This window comes from Poecilia reticulata, chromosome 18, assembly GCF_904066995.2.
Source record: "Poecilia reticulata chromosome 18, P_reticulata-male-v2, whole genome shotgun sequence".
Classification (NCBI taxonomy): domain Eukaryota; kingdom Metazoa; phylum Chordata; class Actinopteri; order Cyprinodontiformes; family Poeciliidae; genus Poecilia; species Poecilia reticulata.
In genome coordinates this window covers 29,505,512-29,532,768 of record NC_088847.1, presented here as the reverse complement: position 1 = coordinate 29,532,768, position 27,257 = coordinate 29,505,512, and the positions used below count along the sequence as shown (strand labels likewise).

The 27,257-nt window shown below is 38.9% G+C and overlaps 2 protein-coding genes and 2 long non-coding RNA genes across 6 annotated transcripts in view; 1 reads left to right on the top strand and 3 right to left on the bottom strand.

Moving 5' to 3' along the window:
* The first annotated feature begins 3,288 nt into the window (after positions 1 to 3,288).
* Positions 3,289 to 5,254, top strand: LOC145548963 (uncharacterized). Its single transcript, XR_014084908.1, has 2 exons — positions 3,289 to 4,753; positions 5,025 to 5,254. It is a non-coding gene; the product is annotated as an uncharacterized LOC145548963 (long non-coding RNA).
* A 3,895-nt stretch (positions 5,255 to 9,149) lies between these two features.
* LOC145548595 (programmed cell death 1 ligand 1-like) lies at positions 9,150 to 26,581 on the bottom strand. The gene is made up of 4 exons (XM_081599283.1): positions 26,501 to 26,581; positions 12,329 to 12,378; positions 11,854 to 12,216; positions 9,150 to 10,602 (listed from the first exon to the last, which is right to left on the bottom strand). The coding sequence occupies exons 2-4, from the start codon at positions 12,375 to 12,377 to the stop codon at positions 10,454 to 10,456; spliced, it is 561 nt and encodes a 186-aa protein (XP_081455409.1). The 5' UTR covers position 12,378; positions 26,501 to 26,581; the 3' UTR covers positions 9,150 to 10,453.
* Positions 16,979 to 18,336, bottom strand: LOC145548597 (uncharacterized). The gene is made up of 2 exons (XR_014084607.1): positions 17,719 to 18,336; positions 16,979 to 17,633 (listed from the first exon to the last, which is right to left on the bottom strand). It is a non-coding gene; the product is annotated as an uncharacterized LOC145548597 (long non-coding RNA).
* LOC145548594 (uncharacterized) overlaps positions 22,305 to 27,257 on the bottom strand; it is an 80,195-nt gene continuing 75,242 nt past the window's right edge. For all 3 annotated transcript variants that reach the window (XM_081599279.1, XM_081599281.1, XM_081599282.1), the window contains exons 3-4: positions 22,815 to 23,047; positions 22,305 to 22,534 (exon numbers count right to left, since the gene is read on the bottom strand). In XM_081599279.1, coding sequence (XP_081455405.1) covers positions 22,362 to 22,534; positions 22,815 to 23,047 — 406 coding nt within the window. In that variant the 3' untranslated portion in view covers positions 22,305 to 22,361. The remainder of the gene's footprint in view (positions 22,535 to 22,814; positions 23,048 to 27,257) is intronic.

Sequence of the window (27,257 nt, the reverse complement as noted above, 5' to 3'; positions counted from 1 at the left end):
TAGTCGCAGACGTGTGTGTTCACTTCTTAGCTTTACTTAGTCGCAGACGGTGTGTTCATTCTTGTACTTGTAGACGTGTTTCTTTTTTGTGATTTGTACTTTTTTTTTTTTTTTAGTTTACTTGTCGCAGACGTGTGTGTTCACTTCTGTAGCTTATTACTTAGTCGCAGACTGTGTGTTCATTCTGTGCTTTTACTTTGAGACTGTGGTTCACTTCTGTGCTTTACTTAGTCGCAGACGTGTGTGTTCACTTCTGTAGCTTTACTTGGTCGCAGACGTGTGTGTTCACTTCTGTAGCTTTACTTGGTCGCAGACGTGTGTGTTCACTTCTGCAAGCTTTACTTAGTCGCAGACGTGTGTGTTCACTTCTGTAGCTTTACTTAGTCGCAGACGTGTGTGTTCACTTCTGTGCTTTACTTGGTTGCAGACGTGTGTGTTCACGTCTGAAGCTTTACTTAGTCGCAGACGTGTGTGTTCACTTCTGTGCTTTACTTGGTCGCAGACGTGTGTGTTCACTTCTGTGCTTTACTTGGTCGCAGACGTGTGTGTTCACTTCTGTAGCTTTACTTAGTCGCAGACGTGTGTGTTCACTTCTGTAGCTTTACTTGGTCGCAGACGTGTGTGTTCACTTCTGTGCTTTACTTGGTCGCAGACGTTTGTGTTCACTTTTGTAGCTTTACTTAGTCGCAGACGTGTGTGTTCACTTTTGTAGCTTTACTTAGTCGCAGACGTGTGTGTTCACTGTGCTTACTTGGTCCAGACTGTGCAGACGTGTTTCACTTTGTGCTTTACTTTGAACGTGTGTTCACTTTGTGACTGTCGCAGACGTGTGTGTTCACTTTTGTAGCTTTACTTGGTCGCAGACGTGTGTGTTCACTTCTGTAGCTTTACTTAGTCGCAGACGTGTGTGTTCACTTCTGTAGCTTTACTTGGTCGCAGACGTGTGTGTTCACTTTTGTAGCTTTACTTAGTCGCAGACGTGTGTGTTCACTTCTGTAGCTTTACTTAGTCGCAGACGTGTGTGTTCACTTCTGTGCTTTACTTAGTCGCAACGTGTGTGTTCACTTTGTTACTTGTCGCAGACGTGTGTTTCACTTCTGTGCTTTACTTGTCGCAGACGTGTGTGTTCACTTCTGTAGCTTTACTTGTCGCAGACGTGTGTGTTCATTCTTGCTACTTGTCGCAGACGTGTGTGTTCATTCTGTAGCTTTTCTTAGTCGCAGACGTGTGTGTTCACTTCTGTAGCTTTACTTAGTCGCAGACGTGTGTGTTCACTTCTGTGCTTTACTAGTCGCAGACGTGTGTGTTCACTTTTGAAGCTGCACTTGTCGCAGACGTGTGTGTTCACTTTGTAGCTTTACTTAGTCGCAGATGTGTGTGTTCACTTTTGCTTTACTTAGTCGCAGACGTGTGTTCTTTGCACTTGGTCGCAGACGTGTGTGTTCACTTCTGTGCTTTACTTGGTCGCAGACGTGTGTGTTCACTTTTGTAGCTTTACTTAGTCGCAGACGTGTGTGTTCACTTCTGTAGCTTTACTTAGTCGCAGACGTGTGTGTTCACTTCTGTAGCTTTACTTAGTCGCAGACGTGTGTGTTCACTTCTGTAGCTTTACTTGGTCGCAGACGTGTGTGTTCACTTCTGTAGCTTTACTTAGTCGCAGACGTGTGTGTTCACTTCTGTAGCTTTACTTAGTCGCAGACGTGTGTGTTCACTTCTGTAGCTTTACTTAGTCGCAGACGTGTGTGTTCACTTCTGTGCTTTACTTGGTCGCAGACGTGTGTGTTCACTTCTGTGCTTTACTTGGTCGCAGACGTGTGTGTTCACTTCTGTAGCTTTACTTAGTCGCAGACGTGTGTGTTCACTTCTGTAGCTTTACTTGGTCGCAGACGTGTGTGTTCACTTCTGTGCTTTACTTGGTTGCAGACGTGTGTGTTCACTTCTGAAGCTTTACTTAGTCGCAGACGTGTGTGTTCTTTTTTTTTTTTGTTTTTCACTTTGCTTTACTTGTCGCAGACGTGTGTGTTCACTTCTGAAGCTTTACTTAGTCGCAGACGTGTGTGTTCACTTCTGTGCTTTACTTGGTCGCAGACGTGTGTGTTCACTTCTGTGCTTTACTTGGTCGCAGACGTGTGTGTTCACTTCTGTGCTTTACTTGGTCGCAGACGTGTGTGTTCACTTCTGTGCTTTACTTGGTCGCAGACGTGTGTGTTCACTTCTGTAGCTTTACTTAGTCGCAGACGTGTGTGTTCACTTCTGTGCTTTACTTGGTCGCAGACGTGTGTGTTCACTTTTGTAGCTTTACTTAGTCGCAGACGTGTGTGTTCACTTCTGTAGCTTTACTTGGTCGCAGACGTGTGTGTTCACTTCTGTAGCTTTACTTAGTCGCAGACGTGTGTGTTCACTTTTGAAGCTGCACTTGGTCGCAGACGTGTGTGTTCACTTTTGTAGCTTTACTTAGTCGCAGACGTGTGTGTTCACTTCTGTAGCTTTACTTGGTCGCAGACGTGTGTGTTCACTTCTGTAGCTTTACTTAGTTGCAGACGTGTGTGTTCACTTCTGTGCTTTACTTAGTCGCAGACGTGTGTGTTCACTTTTGAAGCTGCACTTGGTCGCAGACGTGTGTGTTCACTTCTGTGCTTTACTTAGTCGCAGACGTGTGTGTTCACTTTTGAAGCTGCACTTGGTCGCAGACGTGTGTGTTCACTTTTGAAGCTGCACTTGGTCGCAGACGTGTGTGTTCACTTTTGTAGCTTTACTTAGTCGCAGATGTGTGTGTTCACTTTTGAAGCTGCACTTGGTCGCAGACGTGTGTGTTCACTTTTGTAGCTTTACTTAGTCGCAGATGTGTGTGTTCACTTTTGAAGCTGAACTTGGTCGCAGACGTGTGTGTTCACTTTTGTAGCTTTACTTAGTCGCAGACGTGTGTGTTCACTTTTGTAGCTTTACTTAGTCGCAGACGTGTGTGTTCACTTTTGTAGCTTTACTTAGTCGCAGACGTGTGTGTTCACTTCTGTAGCTTTACTTAGTCGCAGACGTGTGTGTTCACTTCTGTGCTTTACTTGGTCGTAGACGTGTGTGTTCACTTCTGTGCTTTACTTAGTCGCAGACGTGTGTGTTCACTTCTGTAGCTTTACTTGGTCGCAGACGTGTGTGTTCACTTCTGTAGCTTTACTTGGTCGCAGACGTGTGTGTTCACTTCTGCAAGCTTTACTTAGTCGCAGACGTGTGTGTTCACTTCTGTGCTTTACTTGGTTGCAGACGTGTGTGTTCACTTCTGCAAGCTTTACTTAGTCGCAGACGTGTGTGTTCACTTCTGTGCTTTACTTAGTCGCAGACGTGTGTGTTCACTTCTGTAGCTTTACTTAGTCGCAGACGTGTGTGTTCACTTCTGTGCTTTACTTAGTCGCAGACGTGTTTGTTCACTTTTCAAGCTTTATTTAGTCGCAGACGTGTGTGTTCACTTTTCAAGCTTTACTTAGTCGCAGACGTGTGTGTTCACTTCTGTGCTTTACTTAGTCGCAGACGTGTGTGTTCACTTCTGTGCTTTACTTAGTCGCAGACGTGTGTGTTCACTTCTGTAGCTTTACTTAGTCGCAGACGTGTGTGTTCACTTCTGTAGCTTTACTTGGTCGCAGACGTGTGTGTTCACTTTTGAAGCTGCACTTGGTCGCAGACGTGTGTGTTCACTTCTGTAGCTTTACTTGGTCGCAGACGTGTGTGTTCACTTCTGTAGCTTTACTTATTCGCAGACGTGTGTGTTCACTTCTGTAGCTTTACTTGGTCGCAGACGTGTGTGTTCACTTCTGTAGCTTTACTTGGTCGCAGACGTGTGTGTTCACTTCTGTAGCTTTACTTGGTCGCAGACGTGTGTGTTCACTTCTGTAGCTTTACTTATTCGCAGATGTGTGTGTTCACTTCTGCAGCTTTACTTAGTCGCAGACGTGTGTGTTCACTTTTGAAGCTGCACTTGGTCGCAGACGTGTGTGTTCACTTCTGCAGCTTTACTTAGTCGCAGACGTGTGTGTTCACTTTTGAAGCTGCACTTAGTCGCAGACGTGTGTGTTCACTTTTGTAGCTTTACTTAGTCGCAGACGTGTGTGTTCACTTCTGTAGCTTTACTTAGTCACAGACGTGTGTGTTCACTTTTGAAGCTGCACTTAGTCGCAGACGTGTGTGTTCACTTTTGTAGCTTTACTTAGTCGCAGACGTGTGTGTTCACTTTTGTAGCTTTACTTAGTCGCAGACGTGTGTGTTCACTTTTGAAGCTGCACTTGGTCGCAGACGTGTGTGTTCACTTCTGTAGTTTTACTTAGTCGCAGACGTGTGTGTTCACTTCTGTAGCTTTACTTAGTCGCAGACGTGTGTGTTCACTTTTGTAGCTGCACATAGTCGCAGACGTGTGTGTTCACTTTTGTAGCTTTACTTAGTCGCAGACGTGTGTGTTCACTTCTGCAGCTTTACTTAGTCGCAGACGTGTGTGTTCACTTCTGTAGCAGCACATAGTATCTCCTCCTGTTCAGAGACCAGCAGCTGGACCCAGAGAACCAGCATCCATCTTTTAGGAAGCGGGTGGAGCTGCAGGACAGACGGATGGAGGACGGAGACGTGTCTTTGCTTCTGAGCAACGTGACGACCAACGACACGGGAACATACGAGTGTCGAGGTTTCCAAAGAGAAGCAACCGGCAGGAATAGAAGCACTTTGACCTCTGACCCCATCGGGGTCGTCTTCCTGGATGTGGCGCCTCCTACTGGTGAGTTTTCATGGTTTCTATGTTCCAGTGAAAGAAGGAAGCTGCATAAAGTGGTTTAATGTTCAATCAGTGAATCTTCTTAAAGGTAAAATGTCTCTGTGGCTAAAATAAGGGGGAATATCCCTTTAAGGCCAGATGTGGTTCTGGTTCTGCAGTGAACCTGTCAGCCCAGATGTTTGTGTTTGTAAAGCTGCTGCAGAAAGCAGCTGGTCTGAGAGCAGCAGGTGAAGAGAAATGGATTCTGACCTTCAGCTCTGATTCTGTTTTACAGAAAACAAGGAGGGAAGAAAAGAAGATGGAGGCAGAAACAAACATGTTGGACTGATTGTTGGAGCCGCCATGATGGTTTTAGTGGTTACTGGTTTGGTTCTTTATCTTATTAACAGAAGAACAAATATGAAGAAGAAGAACAGATCTGTGGAGTTAAATTTGTTGCAAATTTGAATAATTATTCAAAAAACTAGTTTCATCTAATGAAAATAAAATTGTGGTCAAAACTTATGGAATTGTAGTGATTTTTTTAAAACTAAAAAAGTGTTGTTTAAAAACCTATTTTAATTAGAATCACTCATTTTTAACTCATGAAGTGAAAAATTTACTTGCAAAGCATAAACTTTTATTTCCGCATGTCAGAAGTTTTTTTTGAGATTCTAAGTTTTGGGTTTTGATTCTCTTGGGATCCAAAGACCCCGGCCAGGATATTTTTAATTTCAGGTTGAAATTATTGCTTATTCTTCCAAGAACTGCAGTAAATATGACCAGCTTTGATCTAATTAAATGAGATATCAAGCAAATTTTATTTCATCCGCTCTTTCTATATGCTCATTTTCAGTAAGTTCCACATTAAATTGTAATTTATTCCTTCCAAACAGGATAAACTTTGTTTACTCAGGTTTAGTGAGAAATAATTTCTGTCAAATCACAGTTCAGTTTGTGTTTTCTGTCCTAATTGAATTGTTGAAAACTCTGAGACAGGAGGAGAAATACTAACTTTCACTGGTGAGCAGCTTTTAGTCAGAGCTTAGAGCGCCACCATGTGGACAAAACAACACATTTTAGTTGTGAAACAGCAGCTCTGCTTTTGTTCATTCAGATTTAAATCAAATGGGTTTGTTCCTTGTATTGTGAGTGTAGTGACCATTTGTCTCTAAACTTAAATTCAAAAATCAAAAAACTCAAAACTCGAAGGTGATCTAAAGAAAAGGTGAATCAAACTCAAATGGTCACCTGATGCACCGTGGATTCTGGTTTACGCAGCAAAAAAGGATCAAAGGTCAAAATATAGTTATTTGGTTTTATTTGCAGATCAGGCAAAAGGTTACAGGCTTCTGCTCCTATTCCTGCACCTGCTCTCTGACTGACAATAGAAACCGATATGACTTATTGGCTGATTCTGTAGGCTGGTAAAAAACCTTATGACCACCCACGTGCATAATATGCTACCTAAGACCCACCTATTTATACCGTGAAATACCCACATCCCAACCTGAAATTAATTAATTAATTAATTAAGTGAATTCCTAATCAAAGAACTTATTCTAAACAGCAAATTAAACAAAAATTCTAATGATAAATCAACTAGGAAATAAACAATAAGAATAAACTAAACAATTTAAATTCTAAGATTTAACCAAAAAATGGGAAAATAGCTCCTGCAGTGAGTGATGTTGTTTCTGATGTTCTGCTGCCTCTTCTCCTCATCCTGATGTTGCACACTTAATAATTAATCAGTGTGGTTTTGCGCAGGTTCTTTTATTTTGATGAACGCTGTTGAGACATGAGAGCGACAGTGAACCAGCCGTTACTGCGCTGAGTCAGGAGCGGTCACTGTGCTCTATGTGCCCTCTGGTGGCGAACCGTTGTAACTGCAGCACAGCGCATCTCAGCAAGAGAAGAGCAGCTTAAGATCACAGCCAGCACGAGAAAAATGAAAGTAAATAAACAAAAAACGAAAAGGGAGGGGGTGTAATTATTTCTGATGTCCATTCTGTCACACTGAGAGAGGAAGTCTTGACTCGGTCTCGACCTCTCGGTTTTGGTCTCGGACCCTAAAAGTCTTGGTCTTGACCTGGTCTTGGGTTAGGTGGTCTTGACTACAACACTATCAGATGGAAACTTTTCCTCTTTCTTATTAAGTTTTTTTAAAACGTTTATTTGATCAAATAAATAAATTAGATTTAAATCACTTAGTGACTTAAATCTGGAGAAAAAAAGCATACCCACTGCTTCACATCTGAAATGTTTCTCTTTGTCCACATGGTGGCGCTCTAAGCTCTGACTAAAAGCTGCTCAGCAGTCAAAGTTAGTTTTTCTCCTCATTTCTGTCTTTATTCAGTTCTGATGTGAAAACACAGATTTTCAAGACTTTGATGTTTTTCAGAGAACTGGTGTTTAAATTAAATAGCTTCCTGTTAAATATTTATATCTAAAATCTGGTAAAAATATTCCCTCTAACAATCTGATACATCATCCAAACATTTATTTAAAATAAATGATCAACATTCAGATCAGACCTTTGTTCACAGATGATGATAAAATCTTCCTCCTTAACCTGATAGAGTCTCTGAGTCATTTGGGTCCCAAAAGGTGAGTTAATATTAATTAGTGATTCCATTTGATGGCTGATATTTAATGTGTTTTAATGTGTCTTGGTAATGTAAGACCAAGACCGAGAGGTCGAGACCGAGTCGAGACTTCCTCTCTCAGGATGACGAGAAGAGGCAGCAGGACATCAGAAACAACATCACTCACAATACAAGGAACAAAGTCTTTATTATTATTACAATATCATGTATCATGTGCAACGTGCAGAGCATCCAAACGTCCAAAGCTCCAGTCAGAAGTTAAGTTAGCAAAACAATGTCTCAGTAAAGGACTTATCCTTCAGGGAGGGAGAAAAGAGGAAGAATAGAAAAAAAGCCAAGAGAAAAGGTTTGTTTTAATCTGCCTTGGTAATGTAATGCTTATGAAAAGATTTGTAAAGCTGCTAATAGAAAATTAGCTTGCTAGCGACCTGGAACGGTCCAGTTCAACAGCCAAACATTTATGCTACACAGTATGTATTTATGTGAAACTGAGTTTAAACTTTAAATGAGTTGATTCTCATAGCTGACTCTGTATATTTCTGATGTATTTTTGGCTTCAAAACGCCGAGTTTGATAACGTTCGATAAGGATAATTAAAACTTCTCAATGTTTGACATTGTCTATCAAAATGTTTTTACGTCAGGCTACATAGCTGCTACATCGATGAGCTGCTCTTTGCTGTAGTTGGGATTTGTTGTTTGCTGCTGACCAGAATCATTTTGTGGCTAAAACAAACAATATTTTACATTAAGTTATGTGAAACTTCTGTTAAAGTCTTTTGAAGGCTCAGAATCAGTCCAGTACCAGTCCACATTCTCAGGGGAAACAACTCACCTGGTATACATTAAAGTTTTAGCTATTAACGCTTAGAGAAGTTAAATAATGTCATGAATATGTGTGTAGGGCTGCACCGATTGCAGTTTTCTGGCCGATTCCTGGTTACCGATCTTTAAAAAGCCTGACCTGCTGATTTTGATTTAGGCTGATATAATTTTATTTTTTTTGTCTGAAATGTTGCTAAATATAGCAAGAAAGTCACTGAGTTGGCAACCGTGGGGTGAATATTGTTAACTGTAAACATGCAGACCTGACCTGGTTGGTCTGTTAGTCAAACCTCTCACTGCAGAGCAGAAGAAGACAGAGGTTGATTTATAAACCTTTGCTGACGAAGATCAGATCAGGGGATAAGATGGGCTTCACATGTAAGTATCGTCCAATCACGATCCCCCAAAATTAAGGATATCAGTGCCCAGAAATGAACAGGTAAATCAGTTGGCCAATAAATGCATCTTATATTATACATGTACATAATGTGAACAGCAAGAGATTCAATATGTTCATAGCAGGTTTGTGAATGATCTAATGATCAGACTGCTGATTGCAGATGGTCCAAAACCAGATTTCGCATAGGACCTCATGGAGGGTTGGGCTGGTCCTGCTCGTTATTTATTATCACTGATTTTTACTTGTTGCAACTTGATGAACGTTTCTATGGCCCCTGCTGCCACCAGGGGGCGACAGCAGCACATTCCAGACAGTGATGTCTGAACCTGAAAATGAACAGAAGTTACCTTTACCTTTGACATTTAAATGATCTGACTCTGTACTTCTGAACCAATCAGAAATTGAGACCGAGTTCCCTTTCTTTTTTGTTTGTTTTTTTCTGACAAATAACAGGAAGTCAGGGTAGCATTTCAATCTCCAACCCACGTGTCAGACTTTGTTTAACCCATTAGATCATTGTTTACATACATTTTGAAAACATTTAAACATTTAGTAAATCCAGATCTAGTTAAATTATTCATCTCCTTCCTTAAAGTTTTCCTTCTCAGTTTTTCTCCTCCTTCTCTGACTTTATTAGCCTGTGAAAGCAGAGCGATGTTTCTGAGTTTAGCTTTATTATCTGGTTTCCATGCCGACCTCTGGGTCTGAAGGACTGTGAGGTTCAGCCTCTGCTGGTCTGAGAGCGTCTGCAGCATCAGGACCATCAGAGAAACTCCTGATCTGAAGGCTTCAGGATGCTGAGCTGATCAGAGATCAGCAGCTGAGCTTCAGGATGTTTCAGGAGGCTGAGAGCAGCAGCTGCTGCTTCCTGACCACAGGATCCAGAAACCAATGAGGAGACGACGGAGTCATGATGAGACATTAGAGAGAAACAAGCAACCAGAGAGAGATTCATTCAGGGAGAACAAGATGGAGACACAGCTGGTGGAAAAACAAACAGGTTTTAAGAAAAGTTCAGTTTCTATAGTTTAATTCATAACACTTTATTTATCCCAAAAGGCTCATTCAGCTCAGCAGCTCAAAGTAACACATTCACATAAAACTACATCTTATGAAACAACAACCAGTCACAGATTCACACAACGGAAATAAATAGCTAAAATACAAAAAACTACAGAAAAATACATTTTATCAAAAAACTTTGAATTGAAAATGTATGTTTAAAAGTAAAATGTTGGACATGTTAGAGAAATAAGTTATGAAAATTCAACATTCGTATTTATAACTAAAAGAAACAACGAATCAACACTGATGGAGATTTGAGCTTTGAGCAGAACATCAGAGAAACTCTGACATGATCAGAGTTCAGCGATGATGATCAGAACCAGATGGACCAGTTTAACCAGTTGATCTGAGTTCAAAGGTCGTCTGAAATATTAATTATCCTGAAAGAGTTTCAGATCAGAGCTGAAGTTAATCTGGGGTAAGTAACGGAGGTCAAAGGTTAGTTAATCACACTGATCAGCAGGTCAGTTATCTTAGAGCGCCACCATCTGGTCAGAAAAAGTCACTGCAGCTGGTGGTTGATGGTCCAAATCCCATGAACCATGGACTCTGCATGTTCTCCCTGTGGAAGCTGGGTTCTTTCTGGGTACTCCAGCTTCCTCCCGCAGCAAAAACAAAACAAAAAACACTGTTGGGTCCACTGAACACTTTGAATAGAGACAGACTGACGACCAGTCCAAGGTGAACTTTGCTTTTCGCACCCCCCAACCCCTGCAACCAAGCGAAGACAAGCAGGTAGAGACAACGGATACAGAGAAATCTAACAGTTTATAGACACCAGAACTTATTGACCAAATCTCCTCTGTGTTTTGATTTTCCTTTGTGTTCATCCTCTTTTGCACAAAAGGACCAACATTATGAGAAAAGCAGTCAGAGCTACTGTCAGTCCCAGAGTGATGAAGATGATGTTCCTTCCTCCTCTCTTTGATTCTGGAGTCAAAGTTGGTCTCTGAGTTTGGATCTGATCAGCAGCTGCTGGGAGAGAAATCAGAAATATTGATTAATATTTGACAAAAACTGAGATCCAGGAGGATTCATGATGAAGATGAAGATCAGAGCTGGCCAAAGCCTTCATGGGGCCCAAAGTGAAATGTGGTTTTGGGGCCCTCTAGTTCTGCTAATATTGTTGACTGGCTGCTGTAATCAACAGTCAGATTGTTAGATCATTCAAAAACTTGCTAAACTTATTGCATCTCTGACAGTGATGTTTACATTATATCCAATATGCACTTACAATATAGGATACATGTGTCGGCCCATTTATCGGTGCTGATTTCCTTAACTTTCAGGGATGGGTAATTGGCCAACGCTTGCATGTGAAGTTGATCTGATCTTCGTCAACAAAGGTTTATAAATCAGCCTCTGTTCTCTTCTGCTCTGCAGTGAGAGGTTTGACTGACAGACCAGGTCAGATCTGCATGTTTACAGTTAACAATATTCACTCCACTGTTGCCAACTCAGTGACTCTCTTGCTATATTTAGCCACATTTCAGAGAGAAAAAAATTGGTATAGAGAAAAATCTAAATTAACAGGTAAATGCTTTTTAAAGATTGGTAATCCATGATCGGCCAGAAAACTGAAATTGGTGCAGCCCTACACACATAGTCATGACACTCTATGATTAAATTAATTTCTGTTAGGCGTAACTACAATAATTTATACCAGGACAGACTTTCTCACCTGAGAATGTGGATTGGTACTAAGCTAATTCTGAGCCTTCAAACTATTTTAATTGGAGAAGTTTCACATAATTTATAAATTGATGTAAAAATACTGTTTGTTTTAGACATAAATTATCATGCCCAGCAGCAAACTAATATTTAAGTCTTTCTTTGAGACATTGTTTTGCTAACTTATCTTCCACCGGAGCTTCGGAGGTTTGGCTGCACTCTGCAGCTCATATTACTGTGCAGTGCGGTACCTACCGCGGCCACCAGGGGGCCCCCAAGAGCAATTTATTTTTAAATCTTTGTTTTTGTCCATGTAAGAAAGACTCCTACATACATGATCAAATATATATTATTGTAAAAAAAATACAACTTCATAATGAATGTGTTTTTATTAATATCACATAAAAATCATTACTAAAAATAAGTTCCACTTAGGGGACCCCCTAGCGGCCCTGGGGCCCTAAGCAGCCGCTTAATTTGATGAAGATGTTAGATTATTAACAGACATCTCTAGAATTTAACTAATAGCATAAATGTATCAGATGTTTTTCTGACCAGTAACTTTGAGTCGACATCTTCCAGAGTTGAATCCATCTTCAGTTCTCACGTCACACAGATACAGACCAGAGTCTTCAGTCCTCAGTCTGGACACATGGAGTCTGATTCGTCCTTCTCTGAGGACATCTTTGTCACTCTGGACTCGTCCTGAAAACTGATCATGCTGAGACTCTGGAAACTCAACACCTTTATATACATGATACAGAACTAGTTCTTTACGAGGAGTCAACAAGCTGCATATGACCGATACTTGTCTCCAGGATCCCTGAGTCCTGGAGGTGAAGGTCCACTCCAGAGTGATGTTCTGGTTCTCCTCGGCCTCATAGCTGCTCTGGGTCACATTCACTACAAATGTTGCTGCTGAGGAGACAGAGAGGGAAAGAGAGGAGCAGACACACTGAGAACTGGAACATGGGAGACTTTCAGCTCCATCTAGAGAGCTTTCTGTCACAAAGACAAGATGGAGACTGACCACAGAGACATGAGCTGAGGATGAGGAGCAGCAGGGAGATCATCTTCATCCTGAGAGAGGAAGAGGAGGAGGAGAGGCAGCAGGACATCAGGAACAACAGTCATTACAATGAACAACTGGAGTCCTGGTGACAAGAATAGATCACTACTGCCACCTTGTGGTTATAAACACAACAGCAGTAAGCAATTGAAGCAATTGAAAATGTAGACAAAAGCAGAGAATCGTACATAATCACTTGAACAGATCTCTAAATTAATTTGTAACTAACTACAAGAAATAATAAATTGTTTTTCATGTGCACAAGTGAGAGAGCATGATTTTTGAACAATGGAGTCAACAAGTGCGTTTGGTTTCAGGATATGTTAACCAAAGCCGGTTATGCTTAAATACCTGATGAACTTGTTTCTGGCAGTGTCACATGCTGCTTCATTCTTTCGCGCATATTTGTGTGTTTTCCTTATCGGATGTATTTTGTACAATAATGAACAAATCACACAAATGGCTCCTTAAAAACTCCATTGTGTTCTGCAGCAGATTACTTCAATAACTGGCATCAAATCTTTGTATCGACTCAGTGTCTCTGCTTCTGACTAATTTTCTCTCGACGAATGTCAGAACTGAAACACTTTGTCATTTTAAATTCAGTAAATGCATCAAACACCGGAATAAAGATTACCATTATAACAGGTTCTAACATGTTAACAGCAATTATTTTCAAATCGTTATTCATTTTTCGAATCCGCCGAAACAGGAGTCAGAACAAAAACTAAACAATAAAATTGAACTGACTCACCTGATCAGTTGTGGAGAGAACCGTCTGTTGGTGCTGAAGTAACGCAGGATAAGAACCGATGTAATGCTGAGAGCTTGGCATTATTTTTGAGCAACTTTGTGAATTCAGAGATTTCCTGCTGCACCGATCAAAGAAAATAAATAAATAAATCTCTCAGCTGGATGAGCAGCAAAGTAGGTATGGTTTAAACCACACCTACTCAGAAAAAAAACGTCTGTGATTTTTAAACCACACCTACTGACTAAACACCATCCTTCATTTTAGTGATTATCGGGGAGATCAGATCAATATTAAAGAACATCTTGTAAATGCATAAATATATTTTCTTTCTAAGGACATAAAACTTTCAGCTTCCAGAATAGTTCAGGTAGGAAAACAGGTTAATGAAAATAAAAAGGTATCATTATAAATATACTGCATTGACTTGTGATATAAGCTGGATACATAGAGATTTAGGATTTTTAACTGTTTCACATGAAAATCTACTTCAGTCAAAATTAACTCTGAGTCACAGTCAGTGGACCAGCAGCAACACACATATCCTACAAGTTTTTCCTCATTTCCTTCTTGACACCCAGCTTCACATGACCACTAACACACCTTCATCTCAGCAAAAACCTGCAGGGCAAGTTTGAGCAAGTCAAAACATTTAGGAGAACTGTTAGGAATTTCCGGAAACCTACATGGAAAAAGAGAACCACAGACAACGTATATGAGTTTTTAGCCGACTTCTGCAGAAGGAGAAAAACTCTGTCAACTGCTCCTCCGAGCCGTTCACAGAGCGTTCTGAAAACCTTCAGTTTGTTTGTCTCTTTTATTAGCAGGGGAGAGAAAGGTGTGAACAGGAATGGAGGGGGTGAAATCAACATTCTATCTTCACAGTAGGATGTGAATTCAGACAGACAGAGGGGAGACACAGAAACTAAATTAACACATAGATAGGTTTTACAGCTCAGGACTTTCCCAGGAAGATCTAAGTCACCATCTGTACAAACATGCTTGATTAAGGAAGATTTAATTTTGTCTCCCAAGTTTCAACAAATTTGAACACTAAACCTCTAAATAAAAACTAGTAACATAAAATTATAAATGTAAGAATGATAACAAACATAATAACTCTAACAAGAACCACTCTTGTCTGGGATTCTCCTAAAAGTTTTTTTCTGCATGAAAAGTGGAGAGACATGCATGTGTAAATTTTTCACTGTGGCCAGTCGGTGCTGATTGATTAAACTCTTGGCGCTCAGAGTTTTCTCAATTTGAATTTTGTCATTACATTTCCCAACATGCTTCTGGTTCGTTTTATTTGTTTATTTTTTTAACTGAGTTTTGGGCCTTTTCATACTTTTTCTCTGAATGGATTTGGTTGATAGAAAATCAGAGCAGAATAATCATCAGATTTTTCTTCTCTTTCTCCTTCTGCAAAAACATTTGAAACTTAGAAACTGTCTGATTTCCTCCAAACTGCTGATTATTAAAATGCTTCAAGTCCCATCAGATCCCTGTTGTTTGTCTGGGTGAATATTATCTGGACTGAGTTCATCCAACATCTTCAATGACAAAATAAAAACTTTCTCTGATTAGTTGTGATGTGAAGATTGAATCCTGACATTAAACCAGCTGGTTTTAGTGACAGCAGATCAACAATAACATGAAACCAAACTGGTATGAAATCCTGACAGAGGAGAGACTGAAGGGAGGAAAGACGGATCTTTTCTCCTGTCATCTAAAGTCCAACAGTCTGATAGAATCCGGTTCTGGTCTGATTCCTCCTCTAAGCTCTACTGGAACCACATTCAGAACCAGAGTCAGTTTGGAGAGGAAAAGAGTTTCAGTAACATTTGGACATCAGAGTTTCTTTCTTCTTTTTTTTTAAGGTTTTATCAGCTCTAGTGGCCTTTATTTGATAGTTAGTTGACAGGAAGGTGGGTAATGAGAGAGGGGGAAGACATGCAGCAAAGGTCACCAGGCCGGGAATCGAACCTGCGACGGCCACGTCAAGGACTGAGGCCTCCATATGTAGACTGTGCTTAACCCCCTCAGAGTCTCTTTGTCCCTGAATCTGGATGGAATCACTTTGATATTTAAACTCTATTGGTTCATTTAATTTAATTAATCCTCCCAGTTCCACCAGTTCAGTCTCTCTGTGTGAAACTGGGACGATCTGGATGTGAAGAAAATAAATGCTTCACTTTCTGGAAGGATCAGGACAAGCTGTGGAGGCCATCTGTTGACTGGAACATGACCTGCTGAAAACTGCGCAGTAATTCATAATTTTTTTTAAAACACTGAATTTCTTGCTGGCAGGTGGAAAAGTCTGTGGAAGCTAGTTAGTGTTTGGTTAAGAAACATAACCAAACACTTCGTAGTTTGTAATCCTTCACAACTTTCTGCTCAATTCATCAGTTGGACGGTTTGAAGCCACTTGTTGGCCCTAAAATGGCCCGAGGACCAGCAGTTGATTCGCTGCTAACAGAATAAGCCACTAAACTTTCAGTTAAAAACATTTCATTAAATTTTCTTGAAAGTTAAAGAGACAATAATATTTTTGCTTTTATATTTCAATAGAAAGAAAAACATATTTATTTGCAGAATGAGGTCAAATGAGAGAGACCTTTTTATATTTATGGAAACTAAAGCTGTGAATTTCGAAAAAAAAGACCATTTTTCAGGTTCATTACTTCTGGTTGTTCTTGTTTTTGCTACTAGATGTCCTCATTTCCCCACTTGCTCTGTGATAGTGAAGCTACATTCAGAAGCTGAAATGTATCCAGGAAGTTCCCTGGATTATCATAGGTTGACCTAAAGTGACTGGAGGTCAAAGTTTTCTAAGACCAGAAGCAGGAAGTGAACATGTGACCAGGCATGGTGATATTTAGATGTTTTTCAGTCCAACACGTTGAAAGCTCTGTCAGCAATATCCATATGAATTTAATTCCTAATCAGAATGTGTTTCTATTAATATGCACCATTTTTCCTAACTTTAGTTTGGTTTAGCTGACCAGTGCTGAATATTTGAAGCAAAAAACGAAGAATTATAGAGTTGTCATATATTTATGTTTTGTGAAACAATGTTAATTCATGTTGTTAAAAAAACACATCAGTTTGAGTTAAAGCAGATCCAGGATGAGGAAATAAAGAGTTAATAAATGTTGGATGTTCAGGTCAGCCTGTGACTAAATGTGACTGAATCCTCAGAGACGTTCAGTAAAGATGTTCAGAATAAACAACTAAAGAATCAGAAACTCTGACATTTGCTCCAAACTGATGGCATAAAGACATTTTTCCATCCAGACTCATTTCCACTCAGTGATTCTACTGATTTCAGAGTTTTCCTTGTTTCCAGGCAGATTGTGTCTCTTCACAGGTTTCAGGTTCAGCTGCAGAGGTTAAATCACTGAAACTGACTTTGTTCCTTTGAGCAAATTCAACTTTAAACAATTAAATTGAACTGGAAAAGATCAGATTCTGTTTACTGGTTCTGACATGTTTTACCATTTATATCTGATTAAACAATAAATGTGTTTATGTGCAGATTGTTGTTGCCCAAACTGTGGCTCAGGTTACATTTTATGATCTTGAAATAATTTTGTTTGGCTCTTTATTCAAGGATGGTTTAAATCTGCAGCAGTAACTCAGGTATTAGATGCTTTAAAAAATAAAAATAAAAAAATCTCTGAAAACTAGAATATCATAAAACTCTCTGAGAAAAGATGAAACTGTGAACTGGATTAATTTTAGAGTTCTGACAGTTTTTGCTTAAAATGACAACCTAAAAGTCTAAATAATATTTTTTATAAGTTTTTCATTTTCATGATTAAACTTAAAAATGTCAAAAAAAACTCTGAACCAAACAGTGACCGAATGCATATTAATTTATATTGTCTTATTTACAGTTTGTTAGCATTTATTTACCGTTTGTTCATCCACTACACATTTATCTACCACATTTACATTTTATAAAACATTAAGTGAATAAAAAAAAAGAAAGATAACAAGCAGCAGATTTCAGTGGAAAATTTTAACAGCTACATTCAAACTTAAAGCTTCTTTAAAATCAAAGAAAATGCCCTGTGACAGACTGGTGACCTGTCCAGGGTGACCCCGGGTGACCTGGAGAGGCACCAGCACCTCCTGACCCCACTGAGGGACAAGTAAGAAAATGGATGGATAGATAAAATCAAACATAACAGATCTGTTTACACAGAAGTATCATTTCTACATTATTGCTTTAACAATAATAAAATATTAATAAATAAAGTTTAATGGATATTTTTTCATTATTAGCCCTTCATATCAGTGTTTTCAGAGTCCAGCCATCATTTCTCAGAGAATCTCAACATGTTTGATTGTAAACAGATTTCCTTTTAGTTTGCTTTTTTAAAACACAATACTGACATAAAAAATAAATAACAGTGAGAACAAAAAGTCCCAGTGAAACATAAACTCCGATTCTTCCTCGACTGTCTGGTTGTAGATTCTCAGTCGGAGGTTGAAGCTGATCAGCAGCAGCTGGAGAGAAAAGGAGAAACTTCAGTTTAGACCTGGAATCAGATGAATGTCAGCAGAGAAACAGAAGCAGGACAACAGATTTTACCAGAAACGCTGAGTCGACATCTTCCAGAGTTGAATCCATCTTCAGTTTTCACGTCACACTGATACAGACCAGTCTTCAGTCCTCAGTCTGGACACATTGAGTCTGATTCGTCCTTTTCTGAGGACGTCTTTGTCCATCTGGACTCGTCCTGAAAACTGATCATGCTGAGAATCTGGAATCTCAACACCTTCATAGACCTGATAGAGAACTGATTCTTTTCCAGGAGCCAACAAGCTGCAGTAGATGAACAGTTCCCTGTAGGATCCCTGAGTCCTGGAGGTGAAGGTCCACTCCAGAGTGATGCTGTGGTTCTCCTCGGCCTCATAGCTGCTCTGGGTCACATTCACTACAAATGTTGCTGCTGAGGAGACAGAGAGGGAAAGAGAGGAGCAGACACACTGAGAACTGGAACATGGGAGTCTTTCAGCTCCATCTAGAGAGCTTTCTGTCACAAAGACAAGATGGAGACTGACCACAGAGACATGAGCTGAGGATGAGGAGCAGCAGGGAGATCATATTCATCCTGAGAGAGGAAGAGGAGGAGGAGAGGCAGCAGAACATCAGGAACAACATCACTAACAATATGAGGAACAACGATCTTAACAGCGTTAAAGTTGTTTAAAAAGATTAATACTGCCACCTTGTGGTTACATTTTTTATTCTGCTGAACCTTTTACAATAAAACTGTTTCTGAGTGAAATCAGTTTGTTATATTCAATAAAGAAAAAAATCATTAGTGAGTGAGTTTTACTTTTTTTACTGCTAAATAATGAAAAGCCTATTAAGTGTAATAGAAAATTTCATTTTCAGTCTTAATTCATTCTTGAAGGAACTGATGATACTTTTTACCATTTATTTACTGATAATATCTGCTTTGTTTTTGTATTTCTGCAAGATGTGTTTGTCCATTAAATAAGTTTGCAGATAATGTTTAGATGTATCCGCAGCCGTGAAAGCAGAAGCGACCTGAAGACATGTTGGGTAAAATGCTTGATCTAATGATTGTCTTAAAGGACTGATGTGTGGGATGTAGTTTGTACCCTGTTTGAGCTGAACCCATGAACTGACACAGAAGTGTTAGAAGTTCCTCCTGAAATCCTTATCAACTGTCTTTCCTGCCATAAAATCATCTACTCCAAGAGGTGAGAGATAGTTCATGAGGAGGGGGTCAGGGTGTCTCTGTGGCCATCTGGCAGTAGAGATAACATCAGACTTTGGGAGGGTCTTTGTCTTGCTGTGACTATATAACGATGTGATGTGTGTTGCTCAGGGCTCTTCTACTGACTGCGCTCAGTGAGAAGGGTCTTCGAACGCTTTTGCCTTCGAATAAAGAAACTTAAAGACAAAGATTAATCTTTCTCTTATTGAAACAGATTCTCATTCCTTGATAATGAAATTTCCTTAAGTCAATGACAAACAGTTTACAAGTTTAGCATTGCTCGTCATTGTTTAAATCAGTGGTGTCCAAAGTGGGTCCTGGAGGGTCGGCATCCTGCATGTTTTATTCTCTCTAGTGGTATTAACAACCTTCTCAGCAGGTCAATGTTCCTCTTAGGCCTCTAACGAGCCATCATTTGATCCAGGTGCGTTAAACCAGGGAGAGAACTAAAACATGCAGGATGAGGAGGAGCAGGGACATCATCTTCATCTTGAGATTCGAGCAAGAGAAAGATAAGAAAGATCATAATTTAATTGTAGATATCTGAAATGTGTATTTCAGTTAGTAATTCATTTTAGATATCTTGAATTGAAGTTTCCATACAAGTCAATGGTAAATCTGACGTCATTTCGACTAGTTAGAATGTAATTAGAGATATCTCAAACTGTTATTTTGTCTAGTTAAAATATAATTAGAGATATCTTAAATCGCTGAATCGTCTAGTCATAAAACAATTTGAGATATCTGGAATGTAGAGGCGGCAAAACCGAATTTATGTTAAAACGGCTTGCCATATTCTTTTTAGTTTAGCCCTGACCATCAAAGAAAACAGAAGGAGCAAAAGTGGAACCGAGAGATGTGGCTGAGTCTGGCTGATGTAGTTTTTTAATTAATTAATTTTTTTGGTTGCTTTTTTAAATGTACTACCACTACTACTACTTATAATAATAATAATAAAAATTATAGTTCACCAATATGTTGCAATATGTTTACAATATGCAATATGTTTTAACACAGTCCCTCCTCCAACTAAGTGTATTGTCTTATTGTCACTTGTGCACATCAAAAACAATTTATTATTTCTTGTAGTTAGTTACAAATTCATTTGGACATCCGTTCAAGTGATTATGTACGATTCTCTGCTTTTGTCTACATTTTCAATTGCTTCAATTGCTTACTGCTGTTGTATGTGTTTATAACCACAAGATGGCAGTAGTGATCTATTCTTGTCACCTCTTCCTTTGTCAGTGGATTCAGATTAAAAGCTGACCAACAATAAAGTAACAGACTCACCTGATCCGCTGGATCGGAGGAAACAACCGTCCGTTAAACCATGAGGTCCATAAAAGTGTTAAATGTCTCTCCGACTTCCTCTTAAATGGTGAAACGTGGGAAGAATAGTCTTGACTCACGGTAGATGTCTGAGTTGTCGCGGTTTTCTTAAGTGAACTCCAGCTGAAGTTTTCAGCTCTCTCAGCCACGACCTCCGATGGGCGGGCACTTCGATGTGCTCCGAGGTCATAGAAATGAATGCCCGCCCATGGGAGTGTATGTCCTCCAATAGGAGGTGGTCTTGCACCGGTGGGAGTGAGCTGTGTGAAGCTGACACCCCACCCACGTCAAAAAATCCAGCAAATAGTCTGAATGGTTAGTGCTCCGTTTGTGCAGGTTTGTGCCGAAAGATCACTGAGAGAGGAAGTCAAGGAATGGAATGTGGCGCACATTCATTTATTTATTTTTTTCTGAGAGGAAGTCTTGACTTCCTCTCTCAGTGTGCCATTCTGGCACACAGAGAGGAAGTCAAGGAATGGAATGTGGCGCACATTCATTTATTTATTTTTTTCTGAAAATGAGCCAACAAATGAGCCGAGAGAGGAAGTCTTGACTTCCTCTCTGTGTGCCAGAATGGCACACAGAGAGGTCTTGACTTCCTCTCTCAGTGTGACAGAATGGACATCAGAAATAATTACACCCCCTCCCTTTTCGTTTTTTGTTTATTTGCTTTCATTTTTCTCGTGCTGGCTGTGATCTTAAGCTGCTCTTCTCTTGCTGAGATGCGCTGTGCTGCAGTTACAACGGTTCGCCACCAGAGGGCACATAGAGCACAGTGACCGCTCCTGACTCAGCGCAGTAACGGCTGGTTCACTGTCGCTCTCATGTCTCAACAGCGTTCATCAAAATAAAAGAACCTGCGCAAAACCACACTGATTAATTATTAAGTGTGCAACATCAGGATGAGGAGAAGAGGCAGCAGAACATCAGAAACAACATCACTCACTGCAGGAGCTATTTTCCCATTTTTTGGTTAAATCTTAGAATTTAAATTGTTTAGTTTATTCTTATTGTTTATTTCCTAGTTGATTCATCATTAGAATTTTTGTTTAATTTGCTGTTTAGAATAAGTTATTTGATTAGGAATTCACTTAATTAATTAATTAATTTCAGGTTGGGATGTGGGCATTTCACGGTATAAATAGGTGGGTCTTAGGTAGCATATTAGGCACGTGGTGGTCATAAGGTTTTTTACCAGCCTACAGAATCAGCCAATAAGTCATATCGGTTTCTATTGTCAGTCAGAGAGCAGGTGCAGGAATAGGAGCAGAAGCCTATAACCTTTTGCCTGATCTGCAAATAAAACCAAATAACTATATTTTGACCTTTGATCCTTTTTTGCTGCGTAAACCAGAATCCACGGTGCATCAGGTGACCATTTGAGTTTGATTCACCTTTTCTTTAGATCACCTTCGAGTTTTGAGTTTTTTGATTTTTGAATTTAAGTTTAGAGACAAATGGTCACTACACTCACAATACAAGGAACAAACCCATTTGATTTAAATCTGAATGAACAAAAGCAGAGCTGCTGTTTCACAACTAAAATGTGTTGTTTTGTCCACATGGTGGCGCTCTAAGCTCTGACTAAAAGCTGCTCACCAGTGAAAGTTAGTATTTCTCCTCCTTTCTCAGAGTTTTCAACAATTCAATTAGGACAGAAAACCCAACCTGAACTGTGATTTGACAGAAATTATTTCTCACTAAACCTGAGTAAACAAAGTTTATCCTGTTTGGAAGGAATAAATTACAATTTAATGTGGAACTTACTGAAAATGAGCATATAGAAAGAGCGGATGAAATAAAATTTGCTTGATATCATTTAATTAGATCAAAGCTGGTCATATTTACTGCGGTTCTTGGAAGAATAAGCAATAATTTCAACCTGAAATTAAAAATATCCTGGCCGGGGTCTTTGGATCCCAAGAGAATCAAAACCCAAAACTTAGAATCTCAAAAAAAGTTTCTGACATGCGGAAATAAAAGTTTATGCTTTGCAAGTAAATTTTTCACTTCATGAGTTAAAAATGAGTGATTCTAATTAAAATAGGTTTTTAAACAACACTTTTTTAGTTTTAAAAAAATCACTACAATTCCATAAGTTTTGACGACAATTTTATTTTCATTAGATGAAACTAGTTTTTTGAATAATTATTCAAATTTGCAACAAATTTAACTCCACAAATCGGCTCTTCTTCTTCATTCGTGTTCTTCTGTTAATAAGATAAAGAACCAAACCAATAACCAGTGAAACCATCATGGCGGCTCCAACAATCAGTCCAACATGTTTGTTTCTGCCTCCATCTTCTTTTCTTCCCTCCTTGTTTTCTGTCAAACAGAATCAGAGCTGAAGGTCAGAATCCATTTCTCTTCACCTGCTGCTCTCAGACCAGCTGCTTTCTGCAGCAGCTTTACAAACACAAACATCTGGGCTGACAGGTTCACTGCAGAACCAGAACCACATCTGGCCTTAAAGGGATATTCCCCTTTAGATTAGCCACAGAGACTCTGGAGACATTTTACCTTTAAGAAGATTCACTGATTGAACATTAAACCACTTTATGCAGCTTCCTTCTTTCACTGGAACATAGAAACCATGAAAACTCACCAGTAGGAGGCGCCACATCCAGGAAGACGACCCCGATGGGGTCAGAGGTCAAAGTGCGTCTCTTCCTGCCGGTTGCTTCTCTCTGGACACCTCGACACTCGTATGTTCCCGTGTCGTTGGTCGTCACGTTGCTCAGAAGCAAAGACACGTCTCCGTCCTCCATCCGTCTGTCCTGCAGCTCCACCCGCTTCCTAAAAGATGGATGCTGGTTCTCTGGGTCCGGCTGCTGGTCTCTGAACAGGAGGACATATTCTGGTTCCATGTCCGGTCGGGTCCACTGCACAACCACAGCAGGTTTGTTGTTGGGGAGTCGGCATGGCAGAGAGACGGTCTGTCCAGGAACAGCTGAGATGTTTTTATGACCTACAGAGAAACAGAGCAGAAAGGTCAGAGGTCAGAGTGAACCGGTCCACTTCCAGCAGCAGCAGAGACCAAGGAGAGACACTGGACTCTGACCTGGACTGGATCAATGGATCTAACAAGGATTATTGGTTATTTATTGATAAATATATTTTATTCAGTTGCTTAAAGTTTTTATCTGTTGCTTTAATCAGTTTAATATTTTTAATATGTTCTAATATTGGTAAATATTTCTTTAGAAAATCTTTCCATTCATATTGAGATGCTGAGAGTTAATCTGCTTTTGGTTCTCAGTTTATCAGCAGGAGATCCTTCCTACAACATCTGAAGAACAGCTAAGAAAAAAAAAACAATCCTGACAAACAGACTGGTGTGAGACCAGTAAGAAACCAGTAAAAAAAACTAAAATCACCTCTAAAATGAGCAGGTAGTGCAGAGATTTTGGTTTCTTACGCAAGCAAATCCAACCAGAATCATATTATAGTCATCAGATAACACTTTAAAGTGTCATCAGATGACTACTATGCAAATAGCGTTATGCTATTTGCATAGTATAACGCTATGCAAATAGGAAACCATAGAGGAGGAAACGTGCGGCTGAATTCTCACTGAATTCTCAGAAACAAAGTGGAAGACAAAAAAGGAGCCAATCACAATTACTGAAAGAAAGTTTGTTGGTTTCTCAAAAACGTTTGTTGTGGTTTGAAGACAGCAGGAGGAGGTTAAACTTCAGTTCCAGTTTAACCTCCTTCAAAGGTTTTACAGTGCTCATGTTTTCATTATTTCAGCAACGTTTCCATTACCATCACCTTCCTCAGCCCAGTAATCTGTTGTCTCTCTTCTCTTGGTGTTGAGGAATCTGTCAGCAGTTTGATTTTTATTCTACATCTTATTCTACTTTTGATCAACTCTGGTTAATAATCTGACAAAAACTAAACTTAGTGATGTTAAAGAGAGATTCTTTAGTGCACATGTCATGTTAGACCTTAACTTTATGTGTAAATGTTTTCTTCATGACCATAAAACTATTTTTTATTTCTATAAATACAACAAAGATTTCAAATATCTTAGAGATTAAAAGCTGATCAAAGGAAGTCCTTATTTCTTAAAAGGAAATAAAACTATTAATGAGTCAAAGCCTCATCTGGATGCAAACTTCAATTTTGTCCACAAGACAAAAAACTGAAGAAATAAAAATTAGTGAACTATCTTCAAATCATTTGGAATGGTTTCTTAGTATGCAGCAAAAATTAAGCACAAAAATCTTCAAAAAATATCTTTATCATAAAAAAAATCCTGTTTTGATCAATTGGAGTCACATAGTAACTATTAACTCTGCTAGTTGTGTCCTACAAAGACAGTAAAGACTCAACTGTACCTGACAGTGAAGAACATCCAGAAAGAAAAGAAAGAAAGATCAAAAACTGGAGAACAGCCATGAAGTCAGAGGATCAGTCCGGCTGCCAAGTTAGTCAGGGGTAGTCAATGTGAGATGCCTACTTGAATGAAGTAAGGTGGCGGAAGGCGTCATCTGGTTCTATGGCAAGCCGATTTAACATCAATTCGGTTCCGCCTGACTATCCGTAATTACATTATAGATATCTAAAACTACATTTTGACTATCCGGAATTGTAATTTATGATATCTGCATTTACATTCTGATTAGTAAGAATAATAATTTGAGATATCTTTAATTATATTTTTACGAGTCAAAAGTTCTTCAAAATATCTCAAATATAGTCAAAATAAAATTTTAGATACCTGAATTAATAATTCCGTGGAAGCCCCTTTGTGATGTCCAAACAGTTGCCTGCAGAATTTTATGTTTCCTGCACAAAATTGTCAGGAAATGCCACAAATTAGAAAGAGCTCAACAATGTTGGAAATGGGGAGATAGTAAAACTTCATAAACTATAAGAGTGCTTCTGATATCTGCAAAGAATTTTCTGTTAATTAATTTCCAACGAACCGAATGGACTTAAAAACAGCTTTGAAAAGCTAAAATTGCTGATGTCAAACCATTTTCAACATGAAAGTTGCGCATTCTCAAACATCTTTTTTTTCATTTTCTCTATTTTTCATTGTTTTATTAAACTTTCAAATTGCTACGTAAGTCAGGAACGTTTTGACTGGACGGAATACTAATTCAAGATATCAGTAATGTCATTCTGACTAGTCGGAATGTCAGTTTAGGATATTTTAAATAGAAAACCTTTAATTCAAGATATCTCTAATTCATTTAGAGATTTCTGAAAATTAATTTTGACTAGACAAAATTACAATTCAAGATATCTTTAATTTAGTTTTGTCTAGTCATTATTTGCTTTTAAGATATCTATAATTTAGCTTTCACTAGTCAGAACTATATATCCTGTCAAAAAATACATTTAAGATATCTTGAATTATGGAGTCAGAATTATGACTAGTCAAAACTAAAATCGAGATATCTTGAATTTACTTTATGACTTGTCATAAATTAATTGTAGATATCTGAAATGTGTATTTCAGATAGTAATTCATTGTAGATATCTTGAATTGAAATCTCCATATAAGTTGATGGTAAATATGACGTCATTTCATCTAGTCAAAATATAATTAGAGATATCTTAAATTACTAAAATGTCTAGTCATAAAACAATTTCAGGTATATGTAATGTAATTGCGGTAAAACCGAATTTATGTTAAAACGGCTTGCCATAACTGTCATTTCCAGTTTCAAACTTTTTCTGCCTCTGATCCTTCGTCATTCTCCAGTGTTGAAAGGTATAATTTCAGAAACAGTTTTCTTATAAATTATAAACAAATTAAACTTTTTCTGATTGTGAAATATAAAACACATTTCATCATTATAAACATACTGACGTGAAGAATTTCAGGAAACTGCGTTGAATCTTCCTGCTTTAAAAGTTGTTATTGTTACATTAGCTGCCATAACAATATACAGAATGACTGGCTTTTATATTTCATTCGTCTGTTGAAAGAAAAGAAACAAAGCTGTGAACGTAAACAGGACTGATGGCGTCGTCACAGCTCCGCACTGAGCCTCCAAATGCGGAACCAGGCCAAATCCGTGGCAATGCGAACCTTGTCCGAGTTTTAGACGAATGAGGCAGATTGGAAAACTGCGTTTAATACCAATAATAGGAGACAGAAAACATTCAGCTACCAGAACGGTTCAGAAAGGAAAACAAGTTAAAGATTAAAAGTTATTTTTACAGATATGAACTGGGAGATACACAGCTTTAGGATTTCATTGTGTTTCACATTAATTCACAAGAAACGTGAAATGTTTTATCCAACTAAAATATAAAATATAATCAACTTACTTGGATATTTTGTCTTCTTTATAGGCGTCATCACTTTCTTGCTTCAAGAACCTGATGTGTCCTTCAGGTTTTCCTCTACAACGTTGCTGCTGATCTGTATAGTTCAGGTCTAAATTAAATATTTATCTTACTATCTCTGTGCCTAGATAGACAAGGTCAAGGTATAAAACGAAGACTGTTTGCTATTTTCACCACAATCTAGCGATATGTGTTCCAGCAGAGAGCTGCTGAAGCAAACCCCTGCCTGGTTTCAGTTTCGTATCTGTTTTGGTTGTGGAGGGAGAGGAGTTTAAAGTCAACCCAGTCATGTTGAAGAGCAGAGAGCACGACATAACATCAGATCCATCATCACTCACAATACAAGGAAAAACTACAGTCTGACTTTTAGATTCATCAGACAGAAACTCCTGAACTTTGTAGCTAATTTCTATGATAATTATTAAAATCTGTTATAACATGCAGAAGATTAAAAAAAATGCATCACTGCCTCCTAGCGGCCATAAATAAATACAGAAGCAGATCTCATATATGTGATGTATTCTGAACAAAGTACATTAGCCACCCCAGGGCCTCACGGCCCCTGCGTGTCACACCCTGTTACAACCCCACCATAAGATCCCTAAAGTAAATTGTGGCACTGGGCTTTAACATAAAACAAAAAGTAATCCGAACAGTTGAGTAACAAACATATAATTTATTTTACAATTCTGCTAAAACAAGAAGTACAGGAGGGGAAAAGAAAAAACACAGGGGAGCT